This window comes from Solanum lycopersicum, chromosome 9 (genome assembly GCF_036512215.1).
Source record: "Solanum lycopersicum chromosome 9, SLM_r2.1".
Classification (NCBI taxonomy): domain Eukaryota; kingdom Viridiplantae; phylum Streptophyta; class Magnoliopsida; order Solanales; family Solanaceae; genus Solanum; species Solanum lycopersicum.
In genome coordinates, this window is record NC_090808.1 from 11658077 (window position 1) to 11675365 (window position 17289).

At 34.7% G+C, this 17289-nt stretch overlaps 1 protein-coding gene across 1 annotated transcript in view; it reads left to right on the plus strand.

Moving 5' to 3' along the window:
- The window catches only part of LOC109120050 (uncharacterized), a 76913-nt gene extending 66602 nt beyond the window's left edge, over positions 1 to 10311 (plus strand). Inside the window, exon 8 of the mRNA XM_069289321.1 lies at positions 10006 to 10311. Within this exon, the coding sequence (XP_069145422.1) occupies positions 10006 to 10311 (306 nt within the window). The remainder of the gene's footprint in view (positions 1 to 10005) is intronic.
- The last annotated feature ends 6978 nt before the right edge of the window (positions 10312 to 17289 follow it).

The following is a 17289-nucleotide window of genomic DNA, read 5'->3' on the forward strand; positions in this document are numbered from 1 at the left end:
ATAAAGAATCTAAATGAGAAAGATAGATGTCCAAAAAATACCCACGACCTCCTAATCATTGCTTTAACTTAAAATATGAAATGAAATCCTTTGGAACCAAAGAGGATCACCATAACTAACTTCAACTCCATTTGATATCAAAGAAGCTCCTGTTGATAACCCTGAATGTCGGTATCTACATCATAAAAGGATGTAGACCAATGCATCAATATGTGAAATGTAAAAGCATGTAAGGGGAATTCCAAAGTATAAACATAAACTTTAATGGGATAAAAAGGGAAACATACTTACCTCTTCTAAGACTTACTCAGCTCAAGGAATACACAAATTACTCAAACTTACTCAACTGAGAACTACTAAAGAAAAAGATACTCAACTCATGAAAGTTGTAAAATTGTATATAGAAACTCGAACTATTGAAAGATACAATAATACTCAATGCACATATAAAATAAATTATAACCATGTGAAGTTTCTCTAACTGAAAACCACCACTATGAGTGTAAGCGATGATACAATGTCATGCCCATGACGATACAGTGTCATGCTAACGCTGCCAGAACTATCCTATACTTTGTTGTCATATAAGACGTCTTGACTAAGTGGATCCACTAGCCTATGCTGAAAAGTACTAAGGAATCACCTAAAAGGTATGATAGTTTCTACCTATGATGGCTACATGGTTTATGGAGAATGGAGTTATTATGAACTCGCCTCCCATATCAGTGCTCATTATCACTCCCAACATATACTTAGATCATATGTTTTTAAAACAAAAATCTTTGTTTTGTTTGAGATAATTACTCAAAACATAGATTAAAATATCTCTTGGAAATCGGTGTTTCCTTTTTTGCTCAAATGTGAAAATATTTTAAATCACGGGAATACTTAGTTCCTGTATAATATTTGATGAAAAGAAGTTTACTCGTACTTTTACTCAACTTAACTTAAGTCTTAAAAATATTTAAAATTTTTGTAAAAGAAATTTTAAAATATGTTTCATGTCAAATGATAGAAATTAATGACTCAATGCAACGTTTTCAATAACCCTATATAGAACTCAATCTTTGGAACTAAAGAACTTCAAACATACTACTCATTTATAGAATTCTCAACTCATAGGGTTCATGCAGAATTATGAGCATGAACTACTCAACTCAAGGACTTCGTGGGTAACATGTAATAGTCCCATGATTAGAAATATAATCTCAAAGGAGATTAGGAACTCAATACTCAAGACTTAGTACTTGAAGAAACTACTCCTCTTAAAGATACTAAACTGATGAAGTTCATGTATGAATTATGGGAATGAAAAACTAGACTCAAGGGTCAAAATATCAATAACAAACCCATGTATAAGACTCTTCTCATTCTCATACTTACTTAGTCAGAATATAACTAAAATTGATGGTGGATCTCAAAGGATTCCCAATTGAACTTAAAGGCTTCCTTGAACACTACTATTAACTCTCTCTTGAATGTGAAGTTTGAATTCAATAGTTATGGTTCATTATATGAAGGATATCTTGATGAAAAAGTACACTCATGAATATATTCTCCTCACTCTTGCGGTCACTTACTTAAGTCATGAAATTGGTTATTAGAAGTTTGTCAAAGACTCCTCAAATCACTCAAAGGGACTTCTTCAAAAAAATTGGAAAGAAATCTCAAGACTTAAATCTTAGCTCTACCTTGAATTTGAATGATGAACTCAAGATTATGATTTGTAGTATGAATTATGTAGCGATGATTAAAAGTGTTTTAGATAGTTTATCATGAGAAACGGTTGAAAACACTATGTGGGAAGCAAGTCTGTGACGCAAAGAAGAATTAAAATGTTTGTTAAAAATAATTTTTAAAAAAAGTGGAGTTTTATTTCTCTCCGCGATACGAAGAATATATTTCACCATGTAGCAACAAGTCCTCAACGCGGACCCAGTACTTCTTCCTTGTCTGACATTTTCTTCCTTGTTTCCTAACCCCAATTCATCTAAATTAATTCTTATTCTCAATTTTTTTGTAGATGCATATACCCAATACATGTGCACAAGAATCTAATTAGATCGAACTATAAAATTGACATGAATTCTAAAAGAACTTAGCAATCACGTGTAAACTCAACAACGAACGTCAATTTCCAGAAAACATTTCAAGAACGTGAAACCTTCATCTTTCTAGAACATATTTAATGCTGAAATTTACATGATCTTCATGTGGTAAACAAACCCTATTCTATAAAAGCTTACATACCTCTTAGGTATCAAACCTATGGAGAAAATCTACTAGAAAACTCAAGAACTTCGACGAACGCCTTGATCCTTTCCTCTTTTCTCCTCTTTTCTGTTCATTTCTCTTCCTGAACTCTCAACTAAAACCCTAGGCGTATATTTTAACTATACATAAGAACATTGAAACCATACTAAAAACAAATTAAATCTGATTTTGTAAGCAAAAGACCAAATAACCCTTCACTTTTTTTGGTTAACTTTCCCTAACTGGACGACTTAACTTCAAAAAGGCGGATCTCACACATCTAAACATGAAACTTAGTAAATTTTGTGGAGTTAGAAAGACAATTCAAAGACCTTTCATTTTCCATCTCATGTCACACCAAATTAATTGTGTACTAAGAGTTATGGTCATTTGATGTTGACCCCAAACACAGAAGACCTTAGAAATGACTTCAATTAGTTCTCTATAGTTATATTTGGAACTCAAGGTGCTACTTGTAGTGACCTTAAAACTTAGGAAAATTTTAAATTTCTTGGTTAAAACTTACTCAATACGAAGGATGGTTCGAGTCGTAGCTTGAGAACATTTATGGGGTGTTACAATGTCTCCCCCTTGGAATCTGTCGTCCTTTAATGACCACTGGACTAGTTATGGAATGGGTTTATTCTAACTAAGGTCTCATTCTATATTAATCTTACTATATTCAAACTTAACCTAAAACCTTAGGTTTGAATTTTATTCTTCTCTATAGGGAATATCCTCCAAAGGCTATTACTCTTTAAAACATCCTTCAAGCTTAGTACTCTAACAACTCGATGGACTCCTACTAATCAATTTCATGAAATTATTAACACTTGACATTATTCTCATCTGATCATCTCCCCCTTAAGTCTAAAGTTGTATTAGTTTTCCACATTGACAACTCAATTATTCTCTGTAGGCACACATGATAAATTATAACTTAATAGGAACATCATTTAGTAACATACCATCTCAGCACACCTCTTAATTCTCTTGTTACTCTTGTGACTTAGCCACACTTCACTGCCCTTATCTAAACATTAGGGTCTCTTACTTGTACCACTCATATTTATTGTACCTCAATTCCTCACCTACTCAATGTCAAATCTTCTAGGTCAAACATCATCATCCTCATATTGTCATTCTTTGATCATGACACTCATCTCAAATTCAAGATTAATGTTCACTACTAAACCTGAATATCAATATGATTGCTCGCTTGCTATGAGATACCTCATTACTTTATCAGTTCTATAACATGCTAAACATCATGACCCTCTCAAATAAATCATAGTCATATCTTAGATATATCACTTTATGAATACTTTGCACTTTTATTCAATACATTCACTTCGTCATTACCTACACAATGACACTTCATCGCAAACTCCTTTCTAGCTAAAACACGTTCTACCTACTATGATGGAATCTTCAAAACTCATCACTTATTAGTGTACCCATAAGGGAAAACTCGTCATTAATAACTTACAAGGTGTATGAATACAATAATATAGCTTACCAAAACACTATCTTCCTTACATAGATTACTAAACCTCTGCATACTTTCCTCTAACTCTGGGCTCTTTTAATACTACTACTACTACACATGATCTCATAACTAATGCTACCTTTTTAGGTGAACTTATTACTGAAGCTCTAAACATGCTTCCTCATAAGGATATCATCTTAAACAACGCTTAGGGAAAAGACTACAAGTTATTTTTACCTCAAATGCATTATTCATCTAAAAACGGGTGTATTTCTCTGAAACTCAACACTTAGATCAGTAATGGGCTTGTCTAAAGCCCCTCTGAAGTCTCATCACTTCCCCAAGAGTTTTTCTAAGCAAAATTCATCGAAAAGAAACTGACTTTTCTTTTCAACCACCTCTAGTATGATGGGTATTGAATGATTATGATAAATCATGAGTTTGAATAAGTCTCTATGACATATATCTATTGCATGATATAGAGTATGAAAGTTGGGAAACTTATCTTAAATGTCAATAGCGCATCATTTATAGAAGTGGGTCCCTCACAACCATAAAGAAGATTCTACTTTGACACAACTCATAGACACCCTAGGAGACTTGAACCCTATGCTCTAATACCAAGTTAATCATGTTCTGTGCCTCAAACCTAGACGTGGCCGTCACTAGAGAACCACTATTGGTCCCTAAGCAAACCGTCATCCGGGCTGACTACAAGTGGTAAACTAACTCAAGCATAAAAAGTTTAAAATTGAATAAAAATTCATGAAACTCAAATACAATGCTTTAATTTAAATGAAAAACTATGGATAAAAATATATTAATTAAATCACCATAAAATAGTCTATTTAAGTCTTGAAAGCATTAAGTAAAATAAATGAACAAACTTTTGAAACTCTATAGTCTATCTAATAATCTAAATGAAAAATATGGAAGTTTAGACAAGGCCCACAACCTCCTAACAACTATTATAACTAAAAAATAAGTTAAATATTTTCGAATCAAGGAGGCTCACCATAGTTAACTCTAAATCCATGTGGTATCAACAAAGATCGTATTGATGACCCTAATGCCTGTATTTACATCATGAAAGGATGCAGGCCATATGGCTCAGTACGTGAAATGTACGATCTTGTAAGGGGAATTATAAAACATAAACATAATCTTGAACTTGATAAAAAGGGAAACATACTTACCTCTTCTAAAACTTCCTCAACTCAAAGAATACTCAAAACTACTAAAACTTACTCAACTCAAAAATACTCAAGGATAAGATACGAATCTCAAGAGATTCAACTAGAGTGATGCAACTCATGATACTAAAAAATAAAGCTATAGTAAAGGATGCAATACATATGCAAAGTTGTAAAACTATATATAGCAACTCAATGTATTAAAAAATACAATGATACTCAATGGGTATATAAAATACAATATACTATGTCAAAGGTCCTCTAACCAACAACCACCATTATGAGCCTTAGTGATGATACATCGTCTTGCCAACGCTGCCAGAACTGTCATGTACTTTGTTGTCATATATGTGTCCTTAACTAAGTGATCCACTAGTCTATGATAAAAAACACTAAGGAATCATCTAAAAAGTGTAATTTTTTATATCCATTATGGTTACATGATTTATAAAGATTTGAGTTATTATGAACTCGTGTCCCCATACTTGTGTTCAATACTACTCCCAAAATATAGTTAGCTCATATAATTTTAACTTTTTCTTTGGTTTAAGATAATTATTTAAAACTTAGCTTTAAATTTCTCTTGGAAATTGGTTTTTTTTCTTGTTCAAATGTTAAAACATTTTAAATCTTGGAATATTTAGTTCCGATATAGTCTTTGAACAAAAGATCTAACATTACTCTTACTCTTTACTAAGCTCAAAATTAAGTCTGAAGACAAATTTAAAATGTTTGTAAAATATTTATAAAAGCAAGGTTCATGATTAATTATGGACATGAAGAAATCAATGCAAGGTTATTAATAATCATAGATAGAACTCAATACTTGGAACTCAAGAACTTACTACACATTTCAAGAATACTCAACTCATAACGTTTAGGAGGAATCATGAGAATGAACTACTTAACTCAAAGGAATTCAGTAGTAATAATAGTTCCATGATTAGAAGTATAATCTCGAAGGGGATTAGGAACAGAATACTCAAGACTTACAACTTCAAGATACTAATTCTCTCAAAGGTACTCGACTGATGAAGTTCGTGCGAAAGTTATGGGAATGAATCACTCTACTCAAGGGTAGAAATAAAATAAGGAACTCATGTATATGAATATTCTCATTCTCATACTTACTACTCAAAACTAAACTAAAAATTGATGATTGATCTCAAAGAATTCACAATTGAACTCAAAACGCTTCCCTGAACTCTACTCTTAACTATCATGTGAATTATGAATTTAAGAGTTATAGTTAATGATATGAAGTATATAGTGATGAAAAAGTTGACTCATGAATACATTCTCATCCATCTCATGTTAACTTACTTAAGTCTTGAAACAAATTATTACAAGTTCGTAATAGACTCCTAAAAAAGACACAAATGGACTTTTTTAAGAAAATAAGTTTTAAAGAACTCTCGAGACTTAACTTTTAGCTAAACCTTGATTTTTAATTATAAATTCAAGGTTATGATTTGTGAAAGGAATGATGTAGTAATGATTAAAAGTGGTTTAGATAGTTAATCATGAGAAACAATTGAAAAACAATGTTTTGGGGAGCAAGTATGCGACGCGGAGATGAACTAAAATGTTTGGTGGGAATAAAGTTTGAAACAGTCGAGTCTTTATTATCTCTGCGATGCAAAGAAAAAAATTCACCCTGAAGGAACAAGTCTGCGACGCAAGCCTGCTACATTTTCCTTGTCCGGCTTTTTCTTTATCGTTTTCTAGCCCTAGTTCACCTAAATTCCACTCATATTCTCAATTTATCTTTAGATGCAGATACCCAATACATTTACACAAGAATCCAATTAAACACAACTCTAAAATTGACAAGATTTCTTCAAGTACTCATCAATCCAATCTCACCTCAAGAACGAAGCAAATTTAAAGAGTACGGTTCAAGAACATGAAACCTTCATCTTTATTTAACAAATTTAATAATGAAACTAACATGATTGGAGTGTGAGTGAAAAAATCCAACACTATGGAAGCTGATACACCTCTTTGGGATCACACCCATGGCCAAAATCTACTAGAAAACTCAAGAACATTGACGAATGTCTTGATCCTTTCCTCCTTTTTCTCTTCTTCTCTCTTCTTGAACTCTCAACTAAAACCCAAGGCCTATATTATGATTATAAAACTTAACCTAATAGGACCCTTAAAATCTTACTAAAAACAAAAACCAAAAATACGCCTCACTATTTTCGGTAACTTTTGGTAACTGGACAATTAACTTCAAAAGGGAATATCTCACTTATCCAAATTTGAAAATTAGCTAGCTCGGTGGATTCGTAATGATGAGTCAAATACCTCTCATTTTTATGTTAGATCACACCTAACTCATCATGTACTAAGAGTCATGGTCATTTAAAGTTTACCAAAATAAAGAATAGCTTATGAATGACTTAAATGAACTCTCTCTAGTTCTTCTTTGATATAAAGGTGCTACATCTAGTGACCTTAACACTTAGAAAAATTTTAGTTCCTGTAGAAATATATTAACTACAAAGGATGGTTCGAGTCTCAGTTCAAAAAAAATTCTAGGGTGTTGCAATTCATGAGTTGACTTGAGCTAAGATAAGTATTTTTTTCAGAATTCAGTTCAAGATTAAGTCCTTTTTATCTTTACTATCACATTCTTGTAAATTTAATGTATCAATTACATTTTTCTTGCATAATTTAATCATGTAGATACAGGTATCAAGGATCAGCATCTACACCCTCGTTAATCGAGTCAAGCACTCAGAGTTATTTATTCGAGTTAAGACGATCAGGGGTCTTGTCCCGTCATCGCTCATAGTTTTATAGACTTCATACACATTTAGTTATTAAATCTCCAATCTTGTTATTTTTGTTGTGTGGATATTCAGACTTGAGTTGCCACATTGTCTACTTGAATGTATTCTTTTAATACATTCCAAGGTATTTGAGTAAAGTTGCCTCTTGATTTATTTTTGTTAATGCTTAAATTCATCGTTGAGTAGTAATCTAGGCCAAGGGTTTTGTTGGCCATCAATGGTTTGTTGTATCCATAGATTCAGCTCACTTAGAGCTATATTTGGATAGAACTAGTGTCCTTAAATGGTTGTTTTGTCTCAATTACTGATAAATAACCTTGAGTTTCATGTATTTTGAGTTTGAGGGAAAACATGGACACTACTTGGAAAAAAAGGAGCAAAATTTCTTAAAAGAATGAAGAAATGAATGCATGAGGATTGTCGAGTCCACTTGGAGACTCGTCGATAGGTCTGAATATCGCTCTTGGTTCCAGTGTGTTGAGCCCTAAAGGAAAGGATCAAATTAACGGTGAAAAGGTGAAGACGACGCATTTCCAAGAAGTTCCGTGAAGTAGTGCCTTATCGCCCAGTGATCCAAAACATTAAGATGCTTGGATGATGCGCAAGATTGTGATGAAGTGACAAAATGGAAAATCGTTGATTTGATTGGCAATTCTGACTAATTACGCCGACTAAACCGCTACACTAATCTTTGAAACTATAAATACTTGTTGAGTGTTTTAGCTAAGGATCGGATTATTATCCCTTAATGCTAAATTTTATACAATTTGTCAAGCTTTTGAGCTCTAATTTGGATAGGGTTTTTGGACAAGAACTAGAAGATTCAATGTTTTTTATATCCAAGGATTCGTACTTGGGTCTCTTGGATTTTTCATTCGTATCCTCTAACAAAACTTAAATCTTCATACCGACTTGAATTCAAGCTCATTTTGGTATAAATACTATCTCTTGTTTATGTTTAGCTAAACCCCCAATTCTTAGGGTGTGGTTTTGTGAATATGGTGTAAATTAGTTGTTGGGTGTTGCTTGTTAATAGTTTATTAATAGTTTAATTGTGATTTTTTAGTAGTTATGGATGAATCTAATGAGGTTGTAGTTGCAAATATAATCTCATATATGTGTTTCTGGCTTGCGAGAGAGAGAGATAGGTCGAGAAACTAAGATTACTAAATTGATGGTCGGTTGAAGTGGGTCGACATGAGTTTAAGATCAACAGAATTAACCCTAGACTCATTCTCACACACATAGCTCGCGATGTTTAAGGATGACCATGCTCTTCATGCGGGTAGTGGGTATCGAAACGGGGTAAGTTTATAGAGAGAGAGGTTATCCCCTTAAATTCTTAGATTAGTCGCAAAGAGAAAAAAGTCTATTGATTCGGCGTTGTCGAAATCAATGAGTGGACTTGAAATCATAGATCCAATTACTCTATGAATTTTCTATCAAAAGCATGTACCCAATAATCTCATTTTTCTGTATCCTATCACATCCCAAGAATCCCCTTTTCTTAATTTGTTCATTTTATTAATTTTGCTTTTTTTACTGACTCGTGACAAACCCTCAATTTAGATTTAATGATTGTGTTATCCCCATAACTAATTTAATATCTTTTTATTTGATAATGTCTTTAGTTACGACTAATTAGAATGTAATTTTACTTTCCTATAAATTATCACAACCACTTCCTGGGGAAACAATCCCAACCCTTGGTTGGATTACTATACTATGTATGATTGTCAACACTTGCATTGGAAGTTGTGTCTTTGATGACGTTACCAATTAAAATGGCAATGTTTTTGGGTATTGGTGTTACGTGAAAATTTTTAGTTAAGATAGATTTTACTCTTGCTTAGGTTTAACTTTAATTACTTTACTCACAATTTTTCTTTGTTGTTTTGTGCTTTAAGGAGGAAGGGGTTAAATATATTCAGTAAGCACCCACATGCTAATGAAGTTTCCTCCATTAGAAGCAATGAGTTAGCGAGATAGCATACTAACATTCAAGCAATTGGAGGGCAAACAAATCAGTGAATCATGGGAAAGGTTCAAAGAGCTAATAACGCAGGGCCCAACTCATAGAATTTCAAATGTAGTCCTTCTGGATTGTTTCTATAGAAGTTTGGTCCCGAAAAAAATATGTTGATTGACCAAGTCATTCGGGAGGGATCGCAAAGCAGCCCTAAATGATAGCAGCTCGGTTTCTAGACCACGTGGATGAAGCAAACAGAAAAGTGTGGGACTTTATGCTGGCCATTTTTTGTTGGTAAAGGCTACCTATTTGACAGAGGATTATGATAAGTTGTACCTTCAAGAGGTGGTGAGACTTCATGGAGTTCCGATCTCCACTATTCAGATAGAGGTGCACAATTTACTACAATTCTGGAAATCTTTCCAAAAAGGCTTGAGTTCAAAGGTGAGCTTAAGTACTACTTTCCTTCCTCAGATAGATGGACAAGCAGAGCATACTATCCAGACCTTAGAACATATGCTGAGAGCTTGCGTGATAGACCTCAAAGGGAGTTGGGATGATCAGTTATCTCTCATTGAGTTTGCTTACAACAACAGTTACCATTAGAGAATCCAAATGTGTCCATATGAAGCTCTTTATGAGAAAATATACGAAAGCAGGGTTGATAGGACCATATATAGTTCACCAGGCTATGAAGAAGGTGAAAGTGATTCAAGAAATATTGGAAACAGCACAGAGTCTCCAAAAGTCCTAAACATATGTGAGGATAAGCCAGTTAGAGTTTGAGGTAGATAATTGGGTGTACCTGAAAGTTTCACCAATGAAGGGTGTTATGAGGTTTGGTAAAAAGGGGAAACTTAGTCCCGCTATATTGGACCTTATAGAATCTCCATAAGAGTGGGCAATGTGGCGTATGACTTGGAGCTACCCCAACAATTTACAGCGGTTCATCCGGTATTCGATATTTCTATGCTGAAGAAGTGCTTGGGTGATCCTTCATTGATTGTACCAACTTATAATGTTGAGATTAAGGATATCTTATCCTATGACGAAGTTCAGGTTCACATTTTGGATCGTCAAGTTTTCAAGTCGAGGATAAATGAAGTTGCATCAGTCAATGTCTTTTAGAGGAACCAATTCATTGATGAAGCGAAGTGGGAATCTTAGGAGGATATGAGGAAGAGATATTCACATCTCTTTGATCTGGAGAGAATGCAGATCAAGTTATTAAATTCTCTTCCTAGCGCCTTATAAGACTATATGTAAGCATGTTGTTATTTAGTTCTATTGTTGAGTGCTGAAATAATGTTACTAACCTTAGCTTTGTCACACCCTTGTATACCCCCTTAGACGTAACCGGTGTCTTCGTCCTTTTTAAGGACTAAGACTAGCCTCTTAGTCTCATGTCATTACATTCATAGGTTGAAAAATGCGGAAAATTTTAAAACTTTCATTATCAATACTTGGAGGTTTACATAGATCTCTACATACACATATTATATATTCATATCGAGTATACATAGACACTTCGTATAGGAAGATTACTTACCCCTCTATTTTTATTGCACATAAATATATGTAAAATATAGAAATAGTCTCAACAATTGTCTCATATCATAAAACCTAAACGAATATCACAATATGGGCATAGCCCTTACATCAATCCAACAAGTCAATGTATAGGTCATACGAAATTACAATACTCAATCAAAAAGGAAAGGAATCAAAGAGCAAATAAGCTCATAACAAAATCCATAAGCTAGAGGATGACATTGTATTCAAAAGTTGAGGACCTACCTCACTTGGATGAAAGGAAGAATCCAAGCCTTCAACAATGTATCCTTCCAAACTCTGCAATGACTGGAACCTAAAATATTAGGGAAAAGGGAAGAAAATGGGGTTATTAAAACATGCCAAATTACCCCTTTAGGTCTTAATTCAAAGTCAAGTAAGTCATATCAACCAACCAAACATGGTTATTATCTCAACAAGTAATACTTATCCCAACATACTTAAAACCATGATTTACTACAACCCTAACATCAAGGAATAATATCACAAGAATGAACAAGAGTCAAACATATCATAATAAGCAAGACAACTACTCACAAGTCCTTATCAAGTCAACAAGTGAAATGACCAAGCAAAGCCCCATAACCTTACCAATCAAGTATCCTCAACAAGAAAACATGACCAATGTCCAACTCTACATATAATGCATTTAGGTTTACAATTCATCATATATTAACATTACAACCCAAGGACTATTCATAAATAAATTAATCAACATATAGTATCGACAATCTGCCATGGTCATCATATATACATCATATATTATCATAACATAAACAAATATAAGAACATCCTCCTAAGACACACTCAAGGCTAACTACTGCAATTTAATTCTTTTTACCTTTTGTGAACATCTTTCCCTAACCGACATAGACCACATGAGCTACTTTGATATCCGGTGACCCTACACCGTAAGAAGACGGACTACTTGCCAAGATAGTATCACACATGAAACATAGAAACTATGTGGATCCACTAGCTAGTATTCCTATGGGGGCAACATATTTCAAGAACTAGGAGATATAGTTGGTATCCTCTTTATGCGCCATGCATTATAGTTTCCAATCTCAAGAGTAATATAGTGTTACTACCTTCCCTATGTAGGAAGGGACACTCCTCAATCTAGTTCACTCGGTGCTAAGTTAGTGTCCCTATTTGAAATGTCTTTAAGCCTTTAATTATCAATCATAACTTAATTTAGGCCATAGGGTATACCCCTTGTATAATCATCATCACCAATAGATCAATAAGAATTGTATGAGTATAAGTCCTTTCATCAAAATTCATATAAGTGAGTTAACACATTAGCATTTCATTGCATTTACCATCCTTATATCACATACACCTTAATCAACCTCAAAACATAGTCAAGATATTTCAATTCAACATCATACCACCCTATAGTCTTAGTATAAGACATACTCCAATGTAATATCATTACTTAACAACAATTAATCACATGTGAAAATAAAGATAGAGATTCTAAGACTTACCAAGTCTTCCTTATAGTCTATCATCAAGGTCTTACCATCAACCCATAACTCAACCCAATTTGGGGAGTAACATCATCATACAATGATAACGAATAAGATAACAAGACCAATTGCATCTCTCTAACACAATTCAACTCCAGATCACAACTTGAGATAAGCTACATAGGCTAATTTCACATTATAATTCATAATCTAAATCACATCAGAAGAACTAATATGATAGACCTATAAATTAATATTAATTTAATCATAATAACATCATAGTTTAGTAATTTAATCAACAATCAACTTAATTGAATGATCACAATACAATATAGGTCAAGATCACTACCTAGGGTTAGGGATGTAGGATCATATTCTTCAATTTAGACCAACCCATTAACAATTACCATAAACAAGTTGAATTACATGTTAATCTACTCAATATCATCTAAAGAAATCATTAACAACTCAATTCATAACTTAAATTTCGTAATTCAATTAAACCCATGAGAAAACTTAACTTTTGAAATCTATTTTGAAGGAACCATTTGAGGAAAGAGTTTCAAAGGTGAATAGAACTCATACCTAAATGTTTGTAAAAAATTTGGTGGTGATTTTTCCCTTTCCAACACCAAACCCTAATTCTTGCTAGTCATCAATGGTGAGTTGAAGTAGCGAGACCAATAAGAGAGAAGGAACATAGTTTATTTGAGATTTATCTTTATATTAATGAGGGTTGGGAGTATTTAAATTGGGTCTTAAATCAACATAATTAGAAACCTTTAACCCCTAATTAAACAGCCTAACTCCCTAACTAATTAAATGAGACCAACTTAAATTAGGCAGAAAACTCAACCCTTACAGACGAAACCACGATCGATGGGCCGTCTGCGATTCGACGGACATCTCCTTCCGTCCTGCACTCCGTCTTCTTGGTCAGAGACTGTGCAGGCAAGGGGATTCCTCTAATTGTCTAAGTGTGGGACAACGGTGGCATCAACACCTCGTCGATCCACACACGGACAATAGCATGAATCTCTTCACTCCGTCAATGAGTTTAGAGGCTGTGCGGGTGAAGGGGCGTTCTCCACCAGCCTAAGTTTTTTAGTACAATGGTATCGATGCCCCGTCGATCCACACACGGTCCATCTTATTTCCAGTCGATGCACAATGCCAAGCAGTGTTGCATCAAACTATAAGGGTCCTTCTCAAGGTCCCTTGGTTGGTCCTTGGGGAGTCGTACCTAGACGTTTCAACCATGAAACACCTCAAAACCCTATTATATACCGTTCCACAAATTTTCATACATTTTTTAATTTTAAAAGTTAGGCAAATAGGCTAAGGCACACTAACATCCCTTTGAACCAACTTCTCGGATGTCATGGATGTTTTCGTTCTTACAACTCATAAATGACCTATATTTGTTACAAATGGAATTAGGAATAGTTCTTAGACCTTATGACACCTATGTTAGGCTTTACAATATGTCTTAGATTATCAAGTTGTTACATTGTCCCCCTCCCCCCCTTAGGAATATTCATCCCAAAATGACACTAAAATTCTTTTGAAGGAAGGAATAGACTCAAGACTAGCAGCCCAACCAATAAACAATATCAAATAAACATAAATAATATCATTTCGACAAGGTAAATACCGAATCTCGTATTATCACACATATGGCTCAAAACACTTCATCATGAGGCATTTCCTTCTCACAACACATATGATCTCAACATACATTACATCAATTAATTAGCAAAGAGTTCAACTTAACAACATGCGATGTATCATTTCATAAAGACCTACCATTTCAAAATGCACAACATAAGTCAAAACAAGCAAAAAACATAATTTCAAGTTTTTAAGACAAATACTACAGTAACTTCACTGTAAGTTTTTCAAAAATTCATAATGTGCAGAACTTCACCCAAAAAAATAAGGAAACTTCGATTTCCAGTCATATTTATATTATTAAAAAGAATAACTAACCTTAATTCTAAAAAATATAAGGGTAATGGGACTTCATGTCGGCCTCGGCCTCCCATGTTGCACCCTCAACTAGATGATTTTTCCATAACACCTTTACAGAAACCAGTTCTTTAATCCTCCACTTCTTGACTTGCTTATCATGAATTTGAATCGGAACTTCCTCATACGAGAGGTTATCCTTGACACCAAGATCCTAAATAGGAAAATGGACTCGGGATCACCGATACACTTTTTCAACATACAAAAATGGAAAACTGGATGAACCAAAGCCAATTCAAAAGGAAGTTTCAATTCATAGGCAACTTTTCCAACCCTTTGCAAGATTTCATAGGGACGCACATAACGAGGACTCAATTTCCCCTTCTTGCCAAATCTAACCACCCCTTTCATTGGTAAAATTTTCAAATACACCTTATCCCCTTCTTCAAACTCCAAATCCCATCTCCTATGATCGGCATAAGAGTTTTGCCGACTATAGGCCATTTGCAACCGGTTCCTTATGATATGAAGTTTTCCCAAAGTTTTTTAAATCAACTCGGGACCAAGAAGTGATGGCTCACCCACTTCAAACCATCCAATAGGAGACCTACACCTCCTACCATACAAGGCTTCATAAGGAGCCATGGAAATGGATGAATGAAAACTATTGTTGTAGGCATACTGCACCAAAGGTAAATGTCTATCCCAATTCCCTTAAAATTCAATATTGTACGCCCTAATCATATATTTAAGGATTTGTATGGTACGTTCCCCTTGACTATATGTTTGGGGATGAAAAGCGGTGCTCAACTTCACCATAGTACCTAACCCTTTTTGGAACGACCTCCAAAATCTAGATGTGAATTGTGCATCCCAATTCAATGTGATGGATAAAAGAATGCCATGGCGGCACTCTCATCTAGGAAAATTCTTGCATAATCCTCCGCCTAATGTGTAGACTTAATGTGAATAAAGTGAGCGAACTTAGTCAATCGATCCACAACCACCCATACGGAATCATATGACTTTTGAGTCTGAGGTAAACATACTACAAATTCCATGTTGATGTCTTCCCACTTTAAAGTAGGAATTCGGATCTCTTGTAGTAAGCCACCCGGCTTTAGGTGTTCGGCCTTTAGTTGTTGGCAATTCATACACGTAGCGACAAAATCCGCTATGTCCCTTTTTAGAACTTCCCACCAATATATCTCCCTTAGATCAAGGTACATTTTTGTCGACCCTGGATGAACTGAGTAGTGGCACCCATGTGCTTCTTCTAGGATCCGATCCCTCAACCCATGTACAGAAACATAATCTCCCTTGGTACCTTAACACACCATCCCCTCCTAGGATAATGATTCAATCAACTTGCCGAGAATCGATTCTTTCGATTCCATTAAGGCTAAATCAAGGTGTTATTTGGACTTCACGTCAACCACTAGAGATGACTCAGAATTGTGATGAACTATAGCACCCCCATCCGGAGAACTCTCCAACCTCATCCCCAACCTATCCAACCTATGTATTCACTTGCTAGGTCTTTCTTGTCTTCGTCAAGATGGGATACACTACCCATAGTCATACGACTTCGGGCATCCGCAACTACATTAGCCTTGTCAGGGTGATAAAGGACACTCATATCATAATCTTTCAACATCTCAAGCCACCTTCTTTGTTATAGATTCAACTTCTTTTGGGTAAACACATATTGAAGACTCTTATGATCGTTAAAAACATCAACATGAACTCCATACAAGTAATGCCTCCAAATTTTCAAAGCAAAAACCACGGCCGCTAATTCAAGGTCATGAGCGGGGTAATTTCTCTCATGTACCTTTAGTTTCCTAGAGGTATAGGCTATCACCTTTCCTGTGTTGCATAAGTGAACACCCCAAACCCACTTAGGATGCATCACAATACATCACAAAACCCTTTGTACCCTCCGGTAAAGTCAACACTGGAGCGGAAGTGAGCCTATCTTTCAACTATTGGATACTTTTATCACATACCTCCGACCACTCAAACTTCTTACTCTTTTGGGTCAAAGTAGTCAAAAGAGACGCAATGAACATGAAACCATCCACAAACCTCTGATAGTAACCCGCTAAAATCAAGAAATTCCTAATGTAATTCAGGGTCAATGGTCTAGGCCAGTTTTTCACACGCTTCCATTTTCCTTGGGTCTATCTCTACTCCTTCATTATAGATAATGTGCCAAAGAAATGTCACCGACCTTAACAGAAACTCACACTTACTATATTTGGCATACAATTGACTTTCTTCAAGGGTTTGCAATACTACCCTCAAATGACCCATATAATTATCCTCATTCTTCGAATATACCAAGATATCGTTAATGAAGACAATGACAAATGAATCTAGATAATTTTGAAATACTCTATTCATTAAGTCCATAAATGCCACCGAAGCATTAGTGAGGTTGAAAGACATGACCAAGAACTCATAGTTCCCATACCTAGTCCAAAAGGCTATCTTTGGTATATCCTCATCTCTAACCCTAAGTTGGTGATACCCCGATCTCAAGTTAATTTTTGAAAAGTAACTCGCC